The 22,341-nt window shown below is 54.3% G+C and overlaps 10 protein-coding genes across 10 annotated transcripts; 3 read left to right on the top strand and 7 right to left on the bottom strand.

Annotated features, from left to right (window-relative positions):
* Nucleotides 1-220: 220 nt before the first annotated feature.
* Nucleotides 221-2,148, top strand: CAP2 (F-actin-capping protein subunit beta; the record flags this gene model as incomplete). Its single annotated transcript, XM_076642859.1, has 8 exons — nucleotides 221-308; nucleotides 424-553; nucleotides 914-1,027; nucleotides 1,115-1,203; nucleotides 1,353-1,522; nucleotides 1,603-1,716; nucleotides 1,814-1,900; nucleotides 2,009-2,148. 8 exons carry the CDS (start codon nucleotides 221-223, stop codon nucleotides 2,027-2,029), a joined length of 813 nt encoding a protein of 270 aa, XP_076492059.1. The 3' UTR covers nucleotides 2,030-2,148.
* On the bottom strand, nucleotides 2,149-4,872 carry BDY24DRAFT_405113 (uncharacterized protein). Its single transcript, XM_076642594.1, has 7 exons — nucleotides 4,188-4,872; nucleotides 3,959-4,116; nucleotides 3,628-3,860; nucleotides 3,487-3,552; nucleotides 2,646-3,408; nucleotides 2,412-2,522; nucleotides 2,149-2,323 (listed from the first exon to the last, which is right to left on the bottom strand). The coding sequence occupies exons 1-7, from the start codon at nucleotides 4,575-4,577 to the stop codon at nucleotides 2,197-2,199; spliced, it is 1,848 nt and encodes a 615-aa protein (XP_076492058.1). The 5' UTR covers nucleotides 4,578-4,872; the 3' UTR covers nucleotides 2,149-2,196.
* On the bottom strand, nucleotides 4,618-5,609 carry BDY24DRAFT_259837 (uncharacterized protein). Its single transcript, XM_076636837.1, has 3 exons — nucleotides 5,306-5,609; nucleotides 5,204-5,221; nucleotides 4,618-5,129 (listed from the first exon to the last, which is right to left on the bottom strand). Exons 1-3 carry the CDS (start codon nucleotides 5,502-5,504, stop codon nucleotides 4,843-4,845), a joined length of 504 nt encoding a protein of 167 aa, XP_076492057.1. The 5' UTR covers nucleotides 5,505-5,609; the 3' UTR covers nucleotides 4,618-4,842.
* A 734-nt stretch (nucleotides 5,610-6,343) lies between these two features.
* BDY24DRAFT_437249 (uncharacterized protein) lies at nucleotides 6,344-7,963 on the top strand. Its single transcript, XM_076644255.1, has 10 exons — nucleotides 6,344-6,608; nucleotides 6,694-6,807; nucleotides 6,897-6,951; nucleotides 7,023-7,102; nucleotides 7,168-7,222; nucleotides 7,295-7,320; nucleotides 7,406-7,522; nucleotides 7,609-7,659; nucleotides 7,743-7,789; nucleotides 7,863-7,963. The coding sequence occupies exons 1-10, from the start codon at nucleotides 6,380-6,382 to the stop codon at nucleotides 7,884-7,886; spliced, it is 798 nt and encodes a 265-aa protein (XP_076492056.1). The 5' UTR covers nucleotides 6,344-6,379; the 3' UTR covers nucleotides 7,887-7,963.
* Nucleotides 7,964-8,248: 285 nt separating this feature from the next.
* Nucleotides 8,249-11,338, bottom strand: BDY24DRAFT_405107 (aspartic peptidase domain-containing protein). The gene is made up of 12 exons (XM_076642593.1): nucleotides 11,066-11,338; nucleotides 10,335-10,520; nucleotides 10,159-10,265; nucleotides 9,935-10,091; nucleotides 9,805-9,861; nucleotides 9,664-9,728; nucleotides 9,462-9,596; nucleotides 9,292-9,384; nucleotides 9,188-9,222; nucleotides 9,006-9,110; nucleotides 8,810-8,937; nucleotides 8,249-8,741 (listed from the first exon to the last, which is right to left on the bottom strand). The coding sequence occupies exons 1-12, from the start codon at nucleotides 11,281-11,283 to the stop codon at nucleotides 8,570-8,572; spliced, it is 1,458 nt and encodes a 485-aa protein (XP_076492055.1). The 5' UTR covers nucleotides 11,284-11,338; the 3' UTR covers nucleotides 8,249-8,569.
* A 2,152-nt stretch (nucleotides 11,339-13,490) lies between these two features.
* Nucleotides 13,491-14,043, top strand: BDY24DRAFT_345916 (WLM domain-containing protein; the record flags this gene model as incomplete). Its single annotated transcript, XM_076637617.1, has 3 exons — nucleotides 13,491-13,691; nucleotides 13,764-13,783; nucleotides 13,866-14,043. Coding segments are annotated over 3 exons (399 nt in total), but the record flags the coding sequence as incomplete, so codon positions are not given.
* Nucleotides 14,044-15,008: 965 nt separating this feature from the next.
* On the bottom strand, nucleotides 15,009-16,524 carry BDY24DRAFT_259787 (uncharacterized protein). Its single transcript, XM_076636836.1, has one exon. The coding sequence runs from the start codon at nucleotides 16,307-16,309 to the stop codon at nucleotides 15,353-15,355; it is 957 nt and encodes a 318-aa protein (XP_076492053.1). The 5' UTR covers nucleotides 16,310-16,524; the 3' UTR covers nucleotides 15,009-15,352.
* Nucleotides 16,525-16,599: 75 nt separating this feature from the next.
* BDY24DRAFT_445351 (uncharacterized protein) lies at nucleotides 16,600-18,638 on the bottom strand. The gene is made up of 7 exons (XM_076644911.1): nucleotides 18,409-18,638; nucleotides 18,169-18,215; nucleotides 17,789-18,094; nucleotides 17,596-17,717; nucleotides 17,511-17,526; nucleotides 17,045-17,414; nucleotides 16,600-16,900 (listed from the first exon to the last, which is right to left on the bottom strand). The coding sequence occupies exons 1-7, from the start codon at nucleotides 18,602-18,604 to the stop codon at nucleotides 16,755-16,757; spliced, it is 1,203 nt and encodes a 400-aa protein (XP_076492052.1). The 5' UTR covers nucleotides 18,605-18,638; the 3' UTR covers nucleotides 16,600-16,754.
* Nucleotides 18,639-19,358: 720 nt separating this feature from the next.
* Nucleotides 19,359-20,731, bottom strand: BDY24DRAFT_259696 (uncharacterized protein). The gene is made up of 4 exons (XM_076636834.1): nucleotides 20,668-20,731; nucleotides 20,451-20,572; nucleotides 19,906-20,299; nucleotides 19,359-19,738 (listed from the first exon to the last, which is right to left on the bottom strand). The coding sequence occupies exons 2-4, from the start codon at nucleotides 20,459-20,461 to the stop codon at nucleotides 19,448-19,450; spliced, it is 696 nt and encodes a 231-aa protein (XP_076492051.1). The 5' UTR covers nucleotides 20,462-20,572; nucleotides 20,668-20,731; the 3' UTR covers nucleotides 19,359-19,447.
* An 808-nt stretch (nucleotides 20,732-21,539) lies between these two features.
* Nucleotides 21,540-22,278, bottom strand: BDY24DRAFT_259749 (uncharacterized protein). Its single transcript, XM_076636835.1, has 2 exons — nucleotides 22,080-22,278; nucleotides 21,540-21,959 (listed from the first exon to the last, which is right to left on the bottom strand). Exon 2 carries the CDS (start codon nucleotides 21,921-21,923, stop codon nucleotides 21,609-21,611), a length of 315 nt encoding a protein of 104 aa, XP_076492050.1. The 5' UTR covers nucleotides 21,924-21,959; nucleotides 22,080-22,278; the 3' UTR covers nucleotides 21,540-21,608.
* Nucleotides 22,279-22,341: the final 63 nt, after the last annotated feature.

Below are 22,341 nucleotides of genomic sequence, written 5' to 3'. Positions count from 1 at the left end.
CCTTCGCTTGGGTGCTGGCCGTAGGGGCTCCGACAGCCATTCTTGAGGAAGATTTTCGGTTTCTTCGATGGGGTTGCAATGCGGTGGTGTAGTTGGGAGCAAGAGAGAGGGACGAGAGGACACCGCTTCCAAGCCGACTTGAACCTGCGGCGACTCGACCTCGTCCTCCCTCCCAACAACCATCTACTAGAAACCCTCAACTGTATAAGCTCCTTTTACAATGACCGACTACGATCCTCTGGACTCTATGCTTGACATCACTCGACGATTACCGCCAGCGCTCATCACTGAAACTCTCTCTTCCCTCTGTGAGTTCGACCTCGCCTCGCCATCTCCTTCCCCTCTCCCTCTCCCTCGACGCTCTCTCCCTCTACGCTCACACCACCTATACTTCCTTTGCTTTCGCCTTTTCTTTCCCTGCAGGCTCCCTTCTACCCGACTACGCGGACGACCTTCTGGGTTCTGTGGATCAACCTCTCAAGATCCTGAGAGATGACGAGCAGGGAAAGGACTTTCTCGCTTGCGATTACAACAGGGATGGAGATAGCTTCAGGTGAGTGGCAGCATGTGTTCTATAACTACAGAAGTGATTTGAAGGAACGAGGGCGGGAGGGTGCTGCCTGCGTTCGAGGGAAGGGGAGCAGGGAGGGGAGGAGAAGGAAGGACGTCGAGCTCGCACCTCCTTCCTTCCCTCGTCACTTCAGTTCGAGTCCCTTCTCTAGAAGGCTGTGCAGTCGTAGATCACACCTCAAAACATCTGGGAGTATGCACAACCTCCGACTTGACCCCAAGAACCTCCTGATTTTCGATATCTCCTCATCTCCCTCACCTCCTCTCTCGAGCTGCTTCCTCCTCCTCGTCGTCAACCCCTCCCAACTGACCTCCTCCTCCCTCCCTTGTCTTCTCCTCCCAGGTCCCCATGGTCCAACACCTACACCCCCGACATCGAAGATGCTCAGTTCCCTTCGGATCAGCTTCGATCTCTGGAGGTGCTCATGAACGACGCTTTCGACACCTACCGAGAGATGTGAGCTCGTTTAATTCTCTCCTCCCTCAGGGCTTCGTTGTCGTTGCTACGAACTGATCAGGTGTCGCGCTTTCGACCAATCTGCAGGTACTACGAAGGAGGAGTGTCTTCAGTCTACCTGTGGACTCCAGAGGACACGAAGGATCAGTTTGCTGGAGTTGTGCTGCTGAAGAAAGGTGCGTCGGATTGAACACGACTCGTCCCCTTCTCTCTATTTCGACTCCCGCCTCCCCTTTCCTCCCTTCCACCACAGCCCCTCGTCTTCCACACGATCAAAGTCAGCTTGCTGACCTTCTTTCCTTCCTCGTTCACCATTCCTCCCCAGTCCTCCCACCACCCTCCTCCGGCTCGTGGGACTCGATCCACGTCTTCGAAGCTCACGAACGAGGTCGAACAGCTTCCTACAAGCTCACCTCGACGGTCATGCTTCAGCTGGTTTCCAAGTCGGCCGAGGGAGAGGAGAACGTCGAGCTGGCCGGAAGTCTGACGAGACAGGTGGGTTGTTTTTCGTTTCTCGCCTTTCTTTCCTTCGAACTGATCCCCCTCCTCTTTTCTTTCCTTCGACTCAATTCCAGACTGATCTCGACAACGTCCCGCTCAAAATCCAAGGAGACCACATCCCTAATCTCGGAAGGATGGTCGAGGATATGGAGATCAAGTTGAGGAACTTGCTCTCGGAAGTTTACTTCGTACGTTCTCTCTTCGTCGCGTTCGGTTTCGATCGTCGAACGACAGACGCTTTACTGATCTTGCTTTGCATATGGCTTGGCTCTTACGTGTACGCAGGGGAAGACGAAGGATGTCCTAAACGATGTGAGGTCGTTTGGAGGGTTGGAGAGGAAGAGTCAAGAGGACGCGTTGAGAAGGGAGTTGGTGAGTTTTCCGTCTTTCCCGCCGTTCCTCTCTTCCGTCGATACGAGAGGCGGGGAGCTCGTCAAGGTACTGACTCCTCTCCTCGTGATTGTTGTGTTCAAAACGCAGATGGCGAACATGAAACGCTGAGGATCTCAAAACCTCGACGCGTCTCTTTCCGGCTCGACTCGTTCCTTCGCGTTGCTCGTACTTTACACACGATCTCTTTTCTTCTTTTACGACAACCTTTATATACCCCTTTCTATTCGAACTCGAAAGAGAAATCTAAGATTGTCTGCGAGAGTGGAGGTATAGAACTACCAAATGACCCTCCTGCTCCTCGTCTCATCTCCTTTCCTTCTCGGGACGTTGGAGGCGTAGAGCGCCATGATGGAGAGAGCGAGGGGGTCGAACATGTAATCCCTTCGACGGAAGCTCGAGATCCTGTTCGAGGCGTGAAGAGAAGGAGGAAGGATTGTGAGCGAGGAGAGAAGGAGAGATCAAAAGAGAGGTGGGGGAAGGAGGAACGAACTTTTGAGCGAGCAGTTTAGGGAGACCTTCGACTTGGTAGAAGGGACGAGAGATGAACTTTCCGGGGTTCAGTTGAGCTTCTATCGAGAGACGCGATGCATCGTCGGGCCATCTGGATTGTAAAGGAGGAAGAGAGGGGACGACGCGTCAGTTTGGGAATCGATTCGACGCGACGAGCCGTGTCGAGGGAAAGAAATCCCAATAGCCGACAGCGAGAAAGAAGACATTTACTCACTCAGCCAAGACGTCCACCCATCTCTCCAAAATGTTGCCCAAATCCCTCTCCGGATGCGGTTCCTTCCTCCTTTTCTTCTCCTTGTACCTCTGCCCATCCGAATCCGTCCCGCTCCCACTGCTACTATCCGCCCGACGAAAGTCCTCCGGTCCCCATCCGAACCCAGGCTCCTCCTCCTCATCATCATCCGAGGAATCATCCGACTGTGCGGCTGCTCTCAAACACACCGCGACGAGCTCTCTGCGCTTCTTCGTCACTCCCTCCGTCTCTCCTGCCGTTCGAGCCATAGGGATCCCAAGGTCGGAGCAGTCCTCCTCGAGACTGGACAAGGCGCCATCTAGACCTGGTAGGTAATCGTCCATCCTGCTCCAGATGTCCAGGCGAGCCTTTTTGAGGTTGTGCTGGAGGAGAGGTGTGGCGAGGGAGAGACCGTTGGGAGAGTGCTTTGCGAGGGTGAGGAGGTTGGTTGTGGTGAGGTTAAGCTTGTTCTGATCGTCGGATAGATGTTGGAGGGTGTCGAGGAGGGATACGACGGATGGGAGATCGTTGGATTTGAAGTAGAGGTCGAAGGCGAGGTCGACCAGACCACGGGAGAGGGAGGAGGGAGGGAGGAGAGCGAGTTTGGTTTGGGCGATGCTGAGCAGAGTTGGTGCCAGAGACGGGTCGTGAGCAATGAGAGGGCGGTAGAGGGAGCGATCAGGATGTGATTGGTAGAAGCTGAGGTGGGAGAAGTGGAGGGCTTGTTTGAGTTTGGGAAGAGAAGCTGTTCAAAACGGAAGACGCGTCAAAGTCAACAAAGGAAGGCAGACTCCTTGGAGAGGCCAGAGGGAAGGAAACAGACCTTTCAACTCAGCAGGATACCACGCGTCGTCGTACTGATATCCTCGAGGGCCCTTGGCTGCATCGACTGGATGAGACCAAAAGGCAAAGACGTCGTGTCAATCGATCGATTCCATCGAGGCCTCTGCGACGTTGTACTCACCTCCCTCAGGTCGCAGGAGACCAGTGAACATCTCGTACAGCTCCGATGACTGATCTTTCAGCACATGGTCGAGAATAGCGACGACCAGGGCCTCCTCTCCTTTCGAGGACGCGACGAGAGCGAGTTCTCGGAACAGCTTCGCGAGGAGTAGGTCGAAGTTCCCAGCCGACCAAGCGACCTCTCCGTTGGAGGCCGTGACCGTGAACTTCTCGTACTCGTCTCTGAAGGGACACCTGCGAAGGAGAAGGTGAGAAAAGGAAGGAGGGTAAGCGACGCCAACGAGGAGACGCAGACCGGTACACTGGAGCGAACTGTCGCCGAAAAAACTCACTCCAAGCTATCAAGAGCATTCAGATCCCCAACGGTATCGTCCAGAATGCATGCTGCTTTAAATCCCAGCTCCAACTCGCTCCCAAGCTCTATACAAACACGAAAGAGGTCCTGACTCCACTGTTGCATCTCTTCGGCCAGCCGTTCCACCAGTGTCTCCTGCTCCCGAATCCCAGAGAGACCATGGTGAGCAAAGATGTTCAAAGTGACGAATGAAGTTGAGTACTGACTTGGTGACTATCTCCCCTAGGATTTCTCTTCGCTGCCTTCTCGAGCTTCGCCAACGCTCTTTTCAAACTCTCCGCGTGTTGGTGGAAGGCAAGTCGGTCGAGACGATCTTGTTTCGAGCTTTCGAACTCAAGAGCAGCGGTGAAGGCCTTCTGGAGCTCGCCGCTTTGAGGTTTGGGAAGGGCGTCGATGGTTGGGAGAACGAAGGAGGAGAGGAGTTGGCGAAACGTGGCGAGGGGGAGGGAGGAGAGGGCTTCGAGGACGAGGGAGCTGCTGGAAGGGTTTTCGGTGGAAAGTGGGATTGGGATGTGGGAGGACGAAGTTTGCTGAAGAGAGCTGAAGGGCGGGACGTCGAGTTTCTGTCTCTTGGGGTTGGAGGAAGTAGAGGGCATGGCCGTCGGTGGAAGGAAGGAAAAAAAAAGGTGAGCTCGAACCGTTGATGATCAGCCCTCCTTCTCTCCGCACCCTTTCTTTCCCTAACGACAACAAACCCGAAAACCATCATGTCGACCACAATCTGCATCTACTCCTTCGTTCCACTGGGCCGGAGCTACGATAGTAGAGAGAAATCTCGAAAGGTGAGCTCGCTTTCCCCTCCGTCCTCCCCCAGCCCTCGCTTCATCTCGAGCTCACCAACGAACCGCTACCCCCCCTCTTCTATCTCAGGAAACGGACGAATATCTCCGGACATCCAACAAGTTCGGTGAAATCTCCTCGGTCGCAGATCTCTCCCGCATCTTCTTCTCTCAGGCTGGTGCAGAGATCCCGGACGAGGCCAGTCTTTGGAAGGACATCGTTGTAGCGAAAGGCAAGCTGCATCGTGTCACCATTGAGGTTTCGATCAGGAATGAAGACGAAGCAAAGGTGCTGGAGAGGAAGAGATAAGAGCTGCTTTGGGGAAGAGGAAGGCTGAGGGGATGGCTGAGGAGGGAGGGAAGTCAAAGCTGGTGAGCTCGACGTCTCCTTCCTTCCGTTTGTTTTGGCTCTCGTTCAGTCTGACCAATTTCGTGTCTCTTACCAGGTCCTTCAGGAGCGACTCAAGGCGAGCATCTTCTTATCTGCCGCGATCTCGTACCAACTCTCACCTTTCTCCCCATCTCCTCCCTTTTCCTCCCTCCACCCCAAAGGCCCAAACCCAACCCCGTCGCTTCCTCCTCCGCCGATCCCAAACCTCCCCCCTCTTTACGAATCCTCCTACCAGGCATCGACTTCGATAACCCCGTTCCGCTGAGGCTGCACAAGGCTACGTCGTCCGAACTGCTGGGTCTAGCTCTTCCCACGTCGTTGAAGGCCGTCGAGACCTCCATCAGCTTCCCCATCGTTCCGAGCAATCTGACTCCTGCTCAACAACTAGGTTTGCCGAATTTGCTCAGCAAGGTCAGGTACTAGGACAGGAAGTGAGCCAGAGGAAAAGAAACGGGAGCCACGCTTTGTTTGCTCTTTCTTCGTTGCTTTTGTGCTTCGCGTAATACATAGATTGGCTTCGCTGGCGTCGAGATATGAATTCTATTGGGCTTGAGCTTACGAAGATCAGAGTGATACCAAAAGAGCATGTTTTCGCAAAGGTCGGTCGCGTCGCCTTCTCATGAACTCACAAGTTGTCGGATTTGGTCCTTCAACGGAAGCTCGTTCAGCAGCATAGCAGTAAAGCGGTAAGTCCGAAGATATAGTGGGCTGGCAGGATCCTCGTCCTCGGTTCCGAGCAAGAGAGGAACGAGAGCGGGAGACGGCCTTGGGTTTTCCGTTTCTGCCCCTTGACACACACCGACGCGTGTCTCAGAGGGAGCAAAACGCTGTTCCCCCACGAAAAACGAGACGAACCCAGGCAAAACAGTAGTATTATTTGAGGAGGGCTAGTGAGCAAATTGAAGACCCTTGGAGCCCGTTATCCGTTGGTAGAAGGTTATTGGAGAGTCGGCGCGTCGCGTCTCGACATCTTCAACCCGCGCTTTGACTCCTCCCCGATTCAGGAGTCTAAAACATTGATCCGAAAGCCGATCAGACACTCCTTCGGATCAAATCAGCTCCAAGTTTGGTGTCTCAACTTGTCTCAAATCGCTCCGCTTCTTCCTCTCCGCCAAATTGTGTATGTGAACAGAGGAGGATACCTCCCGTACAGGTTCTTATTCCCATAGTTTTAACTGTTTCTCCGTCTCCACGAACCACCATCAACCGACTCCTCCGCCGACTCGAGATGCTCGTTCCCGTCTCACTCTTCGTCGCTCTTTTGAGTCTCGTGCCTGTCTCTGCTACTCCGACCACTCTCCTCAGCATCAATCCTCCTCTCCCGACCAACCTCGTACCCAAGGACCTATCTAACAAGGTCTCGCTTCAAACTCGACCTCGATTTGTGACTCCACGATGGACCTCCTCTTTCGAAGCTAGCTCATTCAAGCCCAAGAACAAGCGACGTGCTCAAGCTGGTGAGTTCTCGCGATACCACAGTAGGATATGAAGGGATTGAAGCTTCTAACAGGCTGAACTCTTCCTTTTTTGGGCGGTTTGTAGCGAAACGAAGCACGACCCCCTGTTCTCCTCTCTCGTTCTCCACTGGATACATCTCCGCTAGGAACACAGCTGGAGGTCCTTTGGGCTTCATTTCAGCCGCCGTCAACCCCTACGGTCAGTCCCGTTCCACAGATCGAGGTCAACGGCTCAGGCGGGAGGCAAACTGACCGACGGCGACGCGTCTCTTTTTTGTTGGAGCTCAGGGGAGTACTTCTCCTTCACCAGTAACATCAACGATGCCCTCAGGCTTTCCTTCGCGTGAGTACTCGACTACCGTCTTACATTTTGCGAAATATCGTTCGATCTGACTCTCCTCTTCGAACCAACAGTCCTTCGACTCCGGCAGGGTGTGAGACCGGTGCTTTGACCGTTCTCAACGGCCCTTACTCCTCGAGCTACCCCTACTTCGGTATGTTTATACACCATCTGTGGGTTTCAGTCGAATCCTCAAGCTCACCTCCGATAAACCTACAGCTTTGGTTGCCGGATTCGCCAACACGAACAACGATCTGACGTCTGGAAGTTACAAGTGAGTCGCTGCTCGTCCCTCGAAATGCCTCGGGTTTTCCCCAGCATCTAAGTTTAGTTATCCTCTTCCCAGCTACGCATATCTCGCTGGAGCATCGGGTACGTGCTTGGTTCTAAGCCATCCGACACGTCGTCGTCGCGCTGGACCTCGACTTGATTCTGAGTCGTCTTCTCATTCCAACAGCAACCACCAACTCGTTCAATGCAGTCACCGGATTGAATCAGATGGCTCAATACTCGTCCGCTTGGTCACTCGCTCCTGGTACTTTCGAGCTCGTCGCGAATTGGGAGAACTCGAACGGTGAGCTTGGTTCGTTTCTCACGTCGACTCATGGCGCCGCTGAATCACGTGTTATGTCGGCTTGTCGCTGTGCCAACAACATCCAGGTATCGTACAGCCTTCATTGGTCCAACTCGGAGATACTCTCACCGTCACAGGCACGTCCATTCTCTCTTCGTTTCAGACCAGCGATGGCTCCGTCGAGTCGTAGCTGATCAATTCCCTCTGTTCCATTTTGCAGGCGACGTTCAGGCGCTCACGTCTAGATTTGGAGCAGGAACCGAGGTTGTGAGTTGCTTTGTGAATGATTGGGGATCTCTTACCGCTGACACTTGCGTGCTTTCTTTCGCTTCAACCGTAGTTCTACACCTTCGTTCCTCTTTGATGGATTGGATTGGGTACATATACGCTTCGACTATTCAACTAGTAGCTGCCGTAGAATGCCGCAGTTATCCCTGTGCATTTGTGCAAAGAGGATCGACTGGATGGGACGCGACGCGACAGAAACAGATGAGCAGCGACGCCGGTCGCAGAAGTGGAAAGGAAAGAGTTCACTAACAAAGCCCATCGATCTTCTTGTAGGCAGGTGGTCGACGCGGGAGGGTAGGCATCGTTCGAGCTTTGAGAGTTCTGAGTTTCGAGCTCTCTTCGTCGCCCCGTCGCCCCGTGTCGTCTCCACCGGAAATGAACGAGATGCAAAGCAGCATAGATCGTTTTATCGATACATAACAAAGAAGAACAGCATAAGTCGTAAAGGAAGAAACGCAGACGCAGCCAGAGACAGCTAAGAAAAGAGTCCTTCTGAGGCGAGTGCGTGCGCTTTGATGGAGAGCGAGAACGATAACTAGGGCAGATAGAAAAGCGAGCAGAGCAAAATAAGCGATGAACGAAAGGGATGTGTGCGCGTAGGTGGAGGGGTAGAGGGAGATTGGTTGCTGAGCGAATGCGAGAGGGCAAAGGGGGAGAAGGAACTACGTGGGAGTCTAAGATAAGTTTGGTCGAGCCAGCGAGACCAAAAGGATCGATGCAAGAACAGAAGATGAAAAAGAAGTATCCCGTTTGAGATGCCTAGAAGAGGAAGAGGACGAGAAACGAGACCATCGACCCAGCGAGGAGGCCCGACGCGACCGAAGTAGATCGAGGAGAGGAAGAGGTAGTGCCTGAGCCAGTTCCAGAGGTCCCAGGAGAGGAGGTAGTGGTGGTAGAGTTGTCGGCAGTACCGGACGTGACAGTGCTCCCACTGAAGACAAAAGATAAAAATCAGCTCGAGAAGAGGGTGTCGAAGAGAGGAAGGGAAAGAAAACCCACTCGGCGAGGGCAGCGAATCCAACTTGAGAGCCAGTGGTCGTTCCAGAGTACTTGTAGATGCTGTAAACGTTCTTCAAGAAAGTAGATCCGACGATCCAAGAGATGCTCGAGGCGTCTCCAAGGTCGTTCTAAAAGAGATGGAGAAAACAAGGTCAGCGAGGAGTGGAGGGGAGAGAGAGGAAAGAGAAGAACCCACTCCGTAGATTCCTCCCAAACACATGCTCGATCCGGAAGTCAGTCGACCGATGTTGAAGTCGGTGCTGCTGATGGTGTAGGAGATTCCACCGAAGTTGATGGCGACCTGGGAGGAGTAAGAAGTCGAGATCAGTTTCGGACTCGCCGTGTTTGAGGCAAGAAAAGAGTGAAAAGAGAACTCACTGATGGCGTGCTGCTGCATGGGTATTGGTAGTATCCTAAGAGGAGAAAGAGGCACTCGGGGCATCAGCAAGAGATGCAACGAAGAGGGAAAGGAAACGACTGACCAGAGTATCCGGAAGCGGTTACGGCCTCAGATCCGTCGATAGCAGCAAAGATGGAAGCAGCAGTGGCCGTGGGAACGGAGATGAGGGTAGTTCCTACAAAGAGGGAAGAGAAGAGGTCAGCAAGGTGAAGCAACGGTCGACAAACGAACGACGCGGGAGACGAAACTAACCGGTATCGATAGCGGTCTCAGGGAAGCCTAAAGTAGACGACGAAGATCCGGTGAACGAGGATTGGGAACTAGTGGTGACGTTGATATCGATAGAGGTACCGTCAACGGTCACACCGAGAGCCGGGATTTGCCAGTCTGAGAATGGAAGGAGACGAAGTCAGGACGCGTCCATGTCTCGACGAAGAAGAGGGCAAGAACGTACAGAGTTGCTGAGTGACGGTGATGTAGTTGATATCTCCGGTATAGAGAGAGGTATCGAGAGTACCACTGGAGGAAAACAGGAGGATCTGGTGAGTTTTCATCGCAGCTGTAGGGTCGGGGAAAGGAAAGAGACGAAGCTCACAAGTTGACGGTTCCTCCGTTCTCCTCGACCGCAGATGCTCCAGTGACTCCTCGGAACCTGTAAAAGCGAAGAAGGGAGAATATCAGTGATGAGGTTCGAGGCGAAAGGAGGGAAGCGAGAAAGAGCTCACCGAGCAAGCTTGAAGGCGAAGAGATCCTGAGTCCAGCTCGAGGAGACGCTGACCCACCAAGGGGCAGCCTCAGTTTGAGCGAGAGCGGTGAATCCGAGTCCCATCAGTCCACTGATAGGAGCGCTGATGAGTCCAGAATCGGTCTCCGTGACGACGGCTAAGAAAGGAAGTCGAAATCAGGTCAAGAAAGGGAAGGGGAGAGAGACGGGTAGAAGAGAACGAACCGAAAGTCTGGCCAGTCACGGTGCTTCCTCCAAGCCCAATGTTATCCGTCGCGACATAGCCAGACGCGTCGCCAGATCCATAAGAAATCTTGAAGGCAGTCGTCGAGCTGGGGAAGATCAAGAAGAGCGCCGTCGTCAGAAATCGACGGGAGGGGAGGAGGAAGCTGAAAACTCACTTTGAGAAAGTGCTCGAAGATGTAGGATCGTATTTGGTTATGTCGTTGCAAGAAGAGATCAGGCATTCGGTACCAGCGACCCAGAGATCACTAGATCCCGTGTCGAGGATGAGGTCGAACTCCTGAGTGGGCGTTCCGATGGTGACAGCAGCTGAGTAGGAAGCGTCTATGTTCTCGTCCTGAAGACTGTCGAGCGAAAAGAAGAGAAGGGCAAAGGAAGGTCAGCGACGAGGGAAAGGGCACGGAACGCGTCTGGTCTGCTACGGGAAGCTGAGGACGCATAGCGAGGGGCGGACGGAGGGAGGGCTGCGAGAACAGTAGAAGCCGAACCGACCACACAGCTCTGCGTGGTCGCTGGCCCAAATTTTCGCTCTACATCTCAGCTCCCATAGAGCTCATGCTGAAGGATAGTGCGCAAAAAGGCGAATCTTTGCGGGAAGGGAGGGAGAAGAGAGGGAAGGCAGCTGACTGGAAGGGAAAGCTCGACGTCGTCCTCCTCCTTCCCTCTGCCTCTGTCGCAGCTTCAAACGCTCCTCAGCACCTGAAGGACAAATTTTCCGCCTCCCCTGCCCTCTCTGAAGCTTCGCCCTCCACTCGACAAGACGAGAGGAAGTTCTGCGTCCTGAACCAACGAGAAAAAGGGCTGCCAAGCTGTCCTCTCCTTCTCCCCAAGTCCCCTTCCTGGGAACCTTCTTTCCAGCTCTACCACACGACAAAGAAGCAAAACTCACGTTACAGTCACATCCCTCTTCTCCATCTCTACGTTCTTGTACCTTCTGTCCACCTTCCTTCGTTCCCTTCCGACCCAATCCTCCAGCGAACCCTCTCGCTTTCCGTGAGCTGTGTGGGCGAGGTTGACGGTTGCTCCGAGTCGTGCCAGAGGAGGTTGAGGAGCTGCTGTTATCGAAGAAGTGAGAAGAAGGAGAGGGAGGAGGAGAGAGGAAGCCATAGCCGAAGAAGATAAGAGAGAGAAGGTGTTTTTTGGGGGGTGGGTGTTGGAGGGGAGGGAAGGAAAGGGTGAGGCTGAAACTGAGGTCGGCGCTCGCTGCGTTTTTGGGCATGACGAGTTTTGGGCCGATGAAACGGGTGAGCTCTAAAATTTTGCAGAGACGGGGAGTGGTGGCCGAAGCCGTTAATGAATGATCCTTTTGATGGAGCCCAAAAAATGTCCGAGACGCAGAGAGGAGAGGGGAAAAGGAAGGGCAGAAAGGAGGTCGACGCGTCGAGACGGAAAGTACTGCGAGCCTCGGTTTCGAACCAAACGACTGTCTCGATTCTTCGAGCCCTGTGTTCCTGCTGCAGCAAGGAAGAAGCGTCAGAGAAATGTCGGGGGGCTGACTCGGTTCGACAATGTATCAGAATACCAGGCTCGCAGGAACGCGACGAAAAAGGAATGAATACGAGAGCCGACGACGCGTCCGTTCCCTCCCTGCCTAGCCACGAAGCAGTCTTCTTGAACTCAATATAGCTCCTACTCGTTTGGGATCTAGTAAAAGTGGTACATCGACTCAGAGAGCTGTTTGTGAACGAAGAGAGGGAGCACGTCGCAACGACCTCGACTCGGACGACGACGCGCTCAGATCCGAGCTGGTCTCAAACAGATCTCCTTGCGGATCTTCCAGTGGGACTTTCGACGAGCTGTTTCAGAAGATAGGAAGCAGTTTGACCGAGAAAACAAAGAGACGAGCAAGAGAAGAAGAGGGAGGACGAGTCACCTTGGTCGCCTTCACAAAGTCTTCAAGTCCACCTATCTCTGTCCATTGTCGTCGACTCTCAGAGGAGCTGCGAGTTCTTCAGGGTCGAAAGCGATACTGGCCATATTTCGAGGCTGGTGGTCGGGAGGGAAACGAGAGACGAAAGGAAGGAGGGGAAGACAGCGTGAGCTCGCATTTCAGAGGGAGATCCCTTCCTCTCCTTTCCAACCTTCAACCACCAGCATCGAACTTCTCGAGTAGCCCAGTCTCACCTCAACCAGCCCCAAATACTCTTTCATACTTGACGACCCACTCTGGATCGCTGGGAAGCTCGGAATTGAGGCTCGAACTCGCTCCGCTCTGGAAACCGTCGACTCAGGAGGAGGCGTCCAACATGGCCGACGCTCGTTTCGCTAGGTAAGTTTGATTCTCGACGTATTCACACCTGGTGGGGATGACTTTCGTAGCTGGAGAAATCAAAGCTGGGAAGGAAAAGGTGTCTTGGATCGATGGGGAAGCGAAGGTGGGAAGGAGGGAGGAGGAGGGTTGAGCTCCACCAAGCTCTCTCTCCCTCTTCTACCTTGATATACACCAGAGAAGTAGCTCCGTGCAGCTCTCTGACCATCCTTTATCCCTTTCCCTCTTCCTAGAATCAACGAACGTACATCGAACCCAGTGAGCTCGTCTCCTCCCTGCCCTTCCCTCTTGCTCCCCTCCTTCCCCACCCAAGCTTGACCTCTCGTCGTCTGTCTCCTCTCCTTCTCCTCTGCCAGAATCCCCACTTCAAGTTCATCACCTCCCTACCGGGGAAGAAAGACTCGGATGTAGGTAGAATCTTCTCTCTCTCCTTCGCAGAGACCAAGCTGACGCTTCTCCACCTCCGCTTCTCGACGCCAGATCGCTCTCGAGCTTCTCCGTGCTCTCGCTGCCCAAGTTAAAGGTCCGTTCACAGATCGCTTCTCTTAGTCACCAGCAAACCAACTGGGACACCTTCCTTTTAACCTCGTTCAGTCATCTGCAAGAACCATGGAATGCAAGCCACTTCCTTCGAAGAGGTGAGCTCGTCCTTTCGATCTCCTGCTCTTCTCGACGAAGAGGCTGACTCTGACATTTTTTTTTCTTTTTCTTTTTCTGCTCTCCTTTTCAGCACGAGTGGAATCCCGTCTTCGGAGGAAGGAACTGGAACGCTGGAGAAGCTGTTCGTCTCTCGTCTTTTCTCAACATCCCTCTGTCCGTCTCGCGTCGACTGACCTTCTCTCCTCTCTTTCGTTCTTTAATACCAGATCGAGATCGTCCTTCGTCGTCCCAATGGAAAGTTTTTCCCTGCCAAGTGGCTAATCCATGTCGTTCTTCACGGTACGCTCTTCATCATCTCGTTGTCAGCGCAACCAAATCGACCCGTTCGCTGACCCCCCTCTCTCTTTTCCCTCCTCTCCCTTCGCCCTCCTTCCTCATACCCACAGAGCTCACACACTGCCACCATATGAACCACGGACCTGGATTCCAGAAGATGCTTCGTGGTCTCGAGCAGGAAATGGCCGCCCTACATGCGAAAGGCTACTTCGGAGACGGTTTCTGGAGTTCAGGATCGAGACTTTCGGACGGGTTCCTCCAGATGAGCAACCCTCTTCACGAGAACAAGGCTGATTACGGAGAGTACTTGGTGCGTCCATTCCGTCCGACTGTACCTCTCACGATCAAGGGCTCACCTGTCCGATTCGTTTCCTCCCTCCAGTGCGGTGGAGCTCAGAAGAGGTTCGTCGTCCATTCCCTCCCTTCGCCTTCGCCGACTTCCTGCTCATCGCTTAACTCTCTCTCAACATTTTTGAACTCGCAGTAAACGACCCACCTCTTCGAAACGAAACCATCGAAAGAACGGACTGCCTCTCGTCTCCTTCGCGTCGACTTCCTCGGGAGCTCAAACCGCTAAGAAGCACAAGCCTGGAACGAGGAACCTCAAAGCCTTCGACGACAAGCCTTCTGGGAATAGACTTGATGGTCAGAGAGGTCAGTAATCGATTTTCGTTAGGACTTCTTTGACGAAGAGGTCGTCGAAGTCCTCTACGCGTCGAGCCCCGAGCTCGAGCTGATACCTTCCTCTTCCGTTTGCCTTCGCTCCTCAGTGCTCACGTCCGAGGAGAAGAAGGAGCTCCGAAGAACTCAGGCTGAGGAGAAGGCTAGGGAAAAGGAAGAGAACCGACTGGGTGCTCGCGGTTTGGGTGGTGGGAAGAGGAAGCCGAAGGTCGTCGGAGGTGGTGGGACAGTAGGAGGAGATACTGCGAAGGTCCTGCTGGGGACGACTGGACAAAGGTGAGTGATGTTCTCCTGGGCCTGAAAAGACTGGTCGTTTAGGAGCGAGCTGGCTTGGAAGTTAAACTGACGAGGCGTCCCTCTTTCTTCCTTTCAGAGCTCGTTCGAAAAAGTGAGTCCACTGGTCGATCGTTCGTTCTTCGTGTCGGCTGACTGTCTCTCTCTGGCTTCGCTTGACTCTAGGGCTTCCGAGGCTCGAGCTGATGCTGCTGAGAGGCGACTGAACGAGTCGAAACGTTCGTTCCACACTTGCTCTCCCTTCGTTCGAGTCCTAATCTCGTCTCCCTTCTTCCCTCGTCCATCGCAGCTACCATATCCGAATCGTCTTCCGAGGAGGACACAGCCGAGGACGAACCCGAACCCGAAGGAGACGACTCAGCAACCGAAAGCGACGACGACGAACCTCGAAGACCTCTTGCGGAGTCGACAGACGACATCAGGAGGAGGCTTGAGGAGACGCGAGTAGTCGAGGGATCTAGCGGGAAGGAAAGGGGAGCTTGGATGGAGTTTGTGGACCTTACGAAGGACGAGGAGGATGGAGGAGAGGCGAAGGATTGGTTGATGAGCGACGAGGAGAAGGAGAGGGTCAAGGTCGGTGAATGGAAAGGGAAAGGGAAGGAGAAGGCTAAGGTAAGTTTGTCTGTTCAAGTTGTGGTTACGCCTGTTCTCGATATAACTTTTTGACTGATCATCCACCAGCTCTCTTCCTCGTCCCAGACGCGTCAATCCGTCGTTCGATTCAACAGCAAGACGATCGACCTCGAGACAGATTCGGAGGAGGAAGATCTCAGCCTCGACCCTTACACCTCTCCCAAACGACGACCACCCGTCGGTTTCCTTCCTAAACCCATCCTCAAGAAACCATCTCCTCCCTCAAAGTCGACGACCGAGCGAAAGGAGGTCGAGGCGACCGAGGCTTCTCCCTCTCCATCCTCCTCGTCCCTCCTTCCCACATCAAGACTCCATCCGAACTCCCCGAAGTCAGCACTATCTCCTCTCAAACCGTCAGCGGGTTCATCGTCTTCGAACGGGAGGAACGGAAATCCTGGATCGTCGTCGGTCTCGGCCACCAAACTCACCCTCCCTGCACCTCGAGCTCAACCTGCTCATCAGCCTCCTCTTCCCCCCTCCTCCCCCACAACCGCCAAGACTGGAGCCAAACCACTGCTTCCTTTCTCCTCGAAGCCCCGACTTCCGCCTCCTCTTCCCGGATCGTCCTCGACGAGCTCTCGACCTCTCCCTTCGACTTCGAGCGTCAGCAACCGAGCTCCTCAGAACCCTTCCTCCCGTCCTTCCTTCTCCGCTGCCGCTCCACCTCCAGCCATCATCCAACAAGCGGCAGCTCAGGCGTTCGGAACTCTCCCTCCTTCCATACCGCTCGACGTCGCCGCTCGAATCAATCAGTCCATCGCAGATCAACTCGCTGCCGCCGGGATCCCTCTTCCACCTTCCTCGCTCCCTTTCCATCAACTCGCTCCTCCTCCACCTCCTCCGTCTCAACAGCCTACCAACGGTGGACAGCCCTGGAACTGTCGGATGTGCACCTTCGCCAACAACGCTCTCCTTTCCTCGTGCGAGATGTGCGAGGCTCCCAAGGTCGCCCCTCCTCCTCCGAGGGTTCGAGGGATGTTCGATCGTCCCTCCCCTCCTCCGGCGGCAGTTCCAGCCCTTCAAGCACCTCCTCCTCTTCCTCAGTCCCATCCCTTCTCGTCCTGGTCGGCATCCTCCTTCTCGTCGTCGTCTTCTGGGACTCGATCGTACCAAACCGGAGGGAATGGGACTCGAACTGGAACGTTTGACATGGGGAACGGGGCGGAAGTCACGTTGGGAGATGGACGAGGAGGAGGCTGGGTCTGTTGGAGCTGCGGTCAAGGTGGGAACGATACGGAGAGGTGGGCCTGCTCGACGTGTTTTGCGATCAAGAAGGCGAGTTGAAGAGTTTCCATTCGTTTTGTTCCCTTTCTTTTCCATCTTTGACTTCTCTACTTTCCATAACGACGTACTTTTCTCTTTTTTTGGTGGCTCGGCACATCCTACTTACCTTACGACTTGAACGATCCTCTCTAGACTCGATTCTCCTAGTTTTGCTCCGTCGCGACGAACACTTCCCGTTTCATACTACTCGATCACGACGAGACCATAGCGTTGTTGACTTTCGCCACGTTCTACCACCTTTCTCTGCAAGCTACAACAGAAGAAAAGGAGATCCAGCGGACCGGGAAGGAGACGAGGACGCGTCGAGACGGGAGCAGTGTCGAAAGGAGGCAAGAAAAGCGTCGAGAAAGAGAAAAAAGCTAGAGAGCTTCGAGCTGTAGCTGATTAGCTAGGGAAAGAGACCTTGTAGATTGACGAGAACGAAGGGGAGGAAGAGGAAAGAACAAAGTCCATCTAGAAAGAAAATTCTAGCATAAAAACCTTACGAACCATACCCGTTCCTCCAATAAGTAGCAGCAGCGGAACCCAGCGTCCAGTTCTCCCATCCCAAGTTCGAGCTCGACGCGGTGATCGAACTCGACGACGACGTTGATGTTTTGGAGGCCCACCATTGTTGGACTATGAAGGCTGAGTGAAACGGGGATGTGGAAGTGAAAGAAAGGAGGGGGGAGGAGGAAGGTCAGTCGAGGAAGGGAACGAGACGCGATGGAAGACGCGACGAGGAGACGAGACGAAGGAGAGAGAGAAAAACGCGTATCAAAAAAAACTCACCACCAAACCCAATAACCCCTGAATCCCTCAACCCCCTCACCACCCACCTCCCTCCACCCAACAACCAACTCCAACACCAAACCCACCCTGCCAACCCGCCAACCCTCCTCCCTCCCGTCACCTTCTTGAACAGCCTCTCCAGCATGAACGGCACGATTTGCAAGGCAAAGAACCCCGAGAAGGTATGGATGTAGCGGAAGTCGCGAGTAGAGTTGCAGAAGGGTCGGGGGAGGTAAGGGAGGGTGGCGAAGAGACCCCATTCGTGGAAGAGGGCGGAGAGGAGGAAGATGAATGGTGGGCGAAGGTAGGAGGGGAGGGGGTGGGAGTAGAAAGTGAAGATTGGGGTGAGGAGGGGGTGCCAGCGGTGGGACTGAGGGAGAGGGAGGAGGAGAGAGACGCGTCAGGTTCGGTTTGGGACGCGACGAGGAAACGAGACGAGACGAGTGAAAGGCAAACGGGAACGGACCCAAAAGTCGTGGATACTTTGAAACCACCGCAAGTTGAAAAGTCAGCAACGTTCTGAAGAGTTCGAAAAACATACAAACACTCACCTATCAGCCCTCCAAGGCCTGTCCATCACCTCCGGGAACCACCTCCTCTCCCACCCCAGCACACCCACAAACAGCGCAGCCACGAGATGAAAGCCTGTCTCTACGATCAAGTAGGCCATTAACTATATTTCCCAACCAAATCAGCTTCGTTTGGCTCCTTCTCTCGAAGAACAGCAACTCGAACGCGACTCACCCCCGCCGCCGCACCCACTCCCACCTCGACTCCCACCTCCCACTCTCCCCGTTCATACGCCTCCCAGATCGGATACAGCCCTACAAACACACCTAACACGACTCCGATCAATCCCAAAGATCTCAATCCGACCAGGAAATGCTCCAGAGCTGATTTCGCTCCTTTCCTCCGAGTCGAATAGTGTGCCTTCCATCCGAGCATGGTAACGTTGATGAGCAGATCGATCGTCGTGGAAGGGATCGAGTCGGGTTGGGTGTGGACGAAGGGAGTGGAAGGGAGGGCGAGCCGGGGGATCGTTAGGGCGAGCTGTAGAAGAAGAACGAGGGAGTCAAGGGAGGGAAGAGAGGTGAGGGAGGAGGAGGAGGAGAGAGGGAACGAACAGGGAAGAGAGCTAGGCCTAAGGGGTAGTTAAGGAGGATTTTGGATTCTAGATAGGTGATTAGATGAGATAAGATGAGATGAGATAAGAGTCAGCACCAAATCTGCTTCCGACCCATCTCTCCTCTCTCGCTCGCCTTCCTTCCTCCGAGCTCAAGCTCACCAACCCTCCCTCCCTTCCCTCTCCCCTCCTCTCCTCTCCTTCGCCCCATCTCCACCCCTTATCAAATTTTCACACTCACCATCTCCACTCCAGTCGACTCCTCCCATCAACCTCGCCGCCACCGCTAGCAGCACCGCTCCCAACGCTCTCTTGGACCACTTTGCTGAGGTTCCCTCCGTTTGAGCCAAGAACGAGAGAGGGAGCAGACCGGCTTGGAGGAGCAGAAACCGAGAGGAGAAGGAGGGCGGTGGGAGAGGTGGAGGGAGGAAGGACATCCCGTGGTGCTGGTTCCCGTGGTGGTGGTTGGGTGCAAGCCGAAAAACAAGAACGAAGGAGGGCGAGACGGTTCGTTGCATGAGCTTTTTGGGAGGCCGCATCCTTTTGTCTCGGAGGCGAAGGCGAAAATCTTCTCGGCATATGCACGGCTCGCGTATTTGTTCTTGATTCAGTGGAGAATAGTCCTCTCGTAAAGGAGACCGAGAGGCAGGTCGATCGATCTTCTCCGCTCGTTTCTTTCAACTCGACGCGTCTCGTCTCTCGTCGTTCTCCTCCTTGAAAAGGTCGCAGAAGTCATAAAATCCATCGATCCACCCCTTTCCCTTCTCCTCGTCAAAGCTTCATCAAAACCTCCAACCCTCCCAGCCCTCCACCTGACGCGTTCCCGTTCGAATCGACGGCGTGGTCCTTCTCCTCCTGCTCGAGATCGATTTCCAGAGAGAGCGACGAGCGAGAGGAAGTGGGCGAGTAGTTGGTGAGCGAGGTCGTGGAGGAGTAGGTTTTGCTGAGGGTGAGAGGGTGGGGTTGGGAGGCCGAGGAGGAGATCGTAGTTGGGGGAGAAGCGGCGGCGGCGAGACGAGAACGACGGAGCATGCCTAGGGCGTTGTTCTGCGAGAGAAAGAAAAGGAACAGAGGTGAGTGGGCGAGACGAGAGGAGAAGAAGATACAGAGAGACGAACCTTGAACCAATGGACGTGCCTTCTCGTCACAAAACGCACAAAAACGAAACGAGAACGCGTCAGACTCGTCTCTCGCCGCAAACGAAAAACTTCCAATGACTCTCGACTCACAGCGGGAAAGCCAGACACAAAAAGAAAACCCCCGCCCACTCCTCGACTCTCCTACTCCCAACCAAAACACCCGCTTCCCTCGTACCGTCCCCTCCCCGTATCGCCCACCCAACGAACCCTTTCACGATCCACGCATGGAATCCGATCCTGGTGGCCAAGAAACTTGTCGCAAAGAGCCAGTCGTTTCGTTGTTCGGGGAAGACGTTGGCCAGCGCGAGGAAGAAGGGGGAGTTCGAGGAAGGCGGCGAGAGCGAAGATGGCCGATTGATGGGTGAGCACGGCGGAGGTGACGATCAGGAGGTAGGTCGAGTGGTGAATGAGACCGTTGATGAAGGTTAGGTTCTGTTAAAAATGTGAGCGGGAGGAGTGAGTTGGATTGTTTTGAAGACGAAGAAGGGAGAGTCGAACGACGAAACGTCCAAGCTCGCATCGCTTCCTTCCTTCTCTCTCCTCTCCTCTCCTCTCCTTCGCCCTACCCTCCTTCCGAACCGAACTCAGCCCCAACTCACCGGTCTATAATACCTCCACCCAACTGCCAAATCGCAAACCAAATACCCTCCAAAAACCATACACACCACCTCCCCCAACGCTTTCCTGCCCTCCTCGTGCTCCCTCTCCCTCCGCTCGTTCATCTCTCGCACATCCCCTCCCGCTTGAACAAACTCCATAACGAAAGGGATCGAGAGGAGCGTCATGGTCGAGGAAACGAAAAAGGAGAGGATTCCTGAACGACGTTTGGACGGCGTAAAGTAGACGGGGAACGAAGAGGTGATACCCAGGAACAAGGTCGGGAGGAGGAGGAGGGTGAGGAGGAAGATGGCGAGGGGAGGCATCGTTCGTTCGTTGCCGTTTTGATCCAAGGAGCTGGTGAGAGGGGAAGCGTCCGTCGACTTGAGCTGAGTTCTGCAGAGCAAGAAGGCGAGAGAAGGGGACGGAGGGAGACCGTTAGCGGTTCGAAAGTGAGACGGTTCGGCTCGGTCGCTCAGTTGTTTCGTGCCCTGTGACGCGGCAACCGAACTCGAACTCCTGCGGGATCGAATGGAATCGAATGGACAGAGCGGTCATCCCTGAGCCGGTTTGGTTGGTTTCGAAGACGGGGACGAAAAGGAAAAGCGATCGCCTGCCTGCTGGGGGAAGCCGATGGCCGAGACGTTCGAGGCTGCCAGCGCTCGTAAACTAGAGGACGAAGGAAGGGAAGGAAGGCGGTCAGGAAGGTGGAGAGATGAGGGCGAGGCCGACGAGGCAGGCTGAGAGGGAGGGAGGGAACGGACCTTGGCGGATGATTGAGCTCGAACCGTCCAACTGCGAGGATAGACCGCGAGAGAGGTGACGATGGGAAGGATTTTGTTGAGAGGTTGGGGGACGAGAAAGGTTCCTACTGAGTGGGAAAGGGGAGGGAGCGAAGTCAGCGAAAGAAGGAGGGAGGTCGCAAGGAGGAAACGAGAGGGAGAGGGAGGGAGGGATGCTCACGCGTCGCGAGTTGAGTTTGTAGGCGATGCTGACTCCGTAGAGGTGCTGAGAAGTCTTTGTTGAGGTAGAGACCGAAATAAAGGTGCTCGAAAGAGGAAACGGCACTGGAGGAGAGGGAAAACGGAAGAAGGTCAGACGCGTCGCTCAAGGAGGAAAGACGAAGGGAAGAAGCTCACCTGGGTCTCTCGAGGGTCAAGGATTCAGCTCTGCTCGATGAAAAGGTAAAGTCGGATAGTCGATTCAGCACGGAAGCGAAGAAAGAAGAAAGAAAGCAACCGCGTTCGAGGAGACTCACCAAACAGACAATTGAGAGGAGAGCGAGTTCGCCGACCTCGCTTTCCTCAGCCTTCCAGGAATAGAAGGAAGGTCATCCAGATCGTCATGAAGAGTCGTTATGTGTGTAAGTGTTACGCATTTGGTGTCGTTGTTTCGTGATACATGGTAGGATCTGGAGAAGAAGAGAAGGAGCGAAGAGGGGAGGAAGGGAGAGGAGAGGTCAGCTCTCTCGAAGCTTGGTTTGCGGCTCGTCGAAGGTGCAGAATCGCACGAGAGGGCAGAAAGGACGTCCTGAGAGAATAGTCCTCGAAAGAAGTAGAAAGAAGGGAGCGATGGACTCACGAAAACAGAAAAACAAAAGGTGAGCCTACGTCGTCCCTCCCTCCCTCCGAATCCATCCTCCTCTCTCCTCTGAGATCCCTACAGTCCCTTCTCCTAAACTACGCCCCTTCGGCCCTCCAGCAGCCTAGCCTCCTCCAGCTCTCCCTCCTTTCAGCAGCTCCTCCTCGCTCCCTTCAGCCCTCGCGATCTCCTCCCTCTCCCTCCTCCCCTTCCACCTCACCACCAACCAGCATACTCCTGCCACCGGCAAACTCGCCAGGATAATCCAGTAACCCCTCGACGACTGTTCTCCTTGATAGACGACTGCGGATCCTACGACGAAGAGGAGGACGGAAGGGAGGAAGGTCGAGAGGAACAAGTGAAGACCCCAGAAGGGTTGCAGGTGGAAACCGTCCGAATGGATGGCGAAGATGGGAGTGGTGGAGAAGGGGAGGGGCATGAAGGACTGCTGCGGATGGTGTGTTGAGATTAAGGGCTGGGTTGTTGTTGTTGTGGGTTGAGGGGAAGAAGAGAAAGGAGGAGACCGAGTAAGCTCAACACGTCTCGCTCGTCGGAGTTTGAACTTCGACTTTAGTTTGGTTTCGCCTTTGCTTGCCTTCTTCTTCTCTTCTCCTCAACTACGACCCTCGCCTGATCCTCATTTACACACTCTATCGAGTGAGTCTTCTCTCTCAAATCTCCAAATCTCCCATGCTGACTTCTGCTTCTACCCCAATCGCTTCAGACAAACCCGTCCCGGTTGAGCTTCGTTCCCTTCCCTCCTTCCTCTTCCCTCCCTGTAAAAACGCTCCTCGAGCTTGTATACAATCGTGAGTCGGCTCTGATACACTTTTGTGCGCTCGGATATCTTGGTGGCT

This window comes from Mrakia frigida (genome assembly GCF_051309035.1).
Source record: "Mrakia frigida strain ATCC 22029 unplaced genomic scaffold BDY24scaffold_62, whole genome shotgun sequence".
Taxonomy (NCBI): domain Eukaryota; kingdom Fungi; phylum Basidiomycota; class Tremellomycetes; order Cystofilobasidiales; family Mrakiaceae; genus Mrakia; species Mrakia frigida.
Note: the sequence above shows the minus strand (reverse complement) of the source record. Positions and strands in the feature narration are given on the sequence as shown.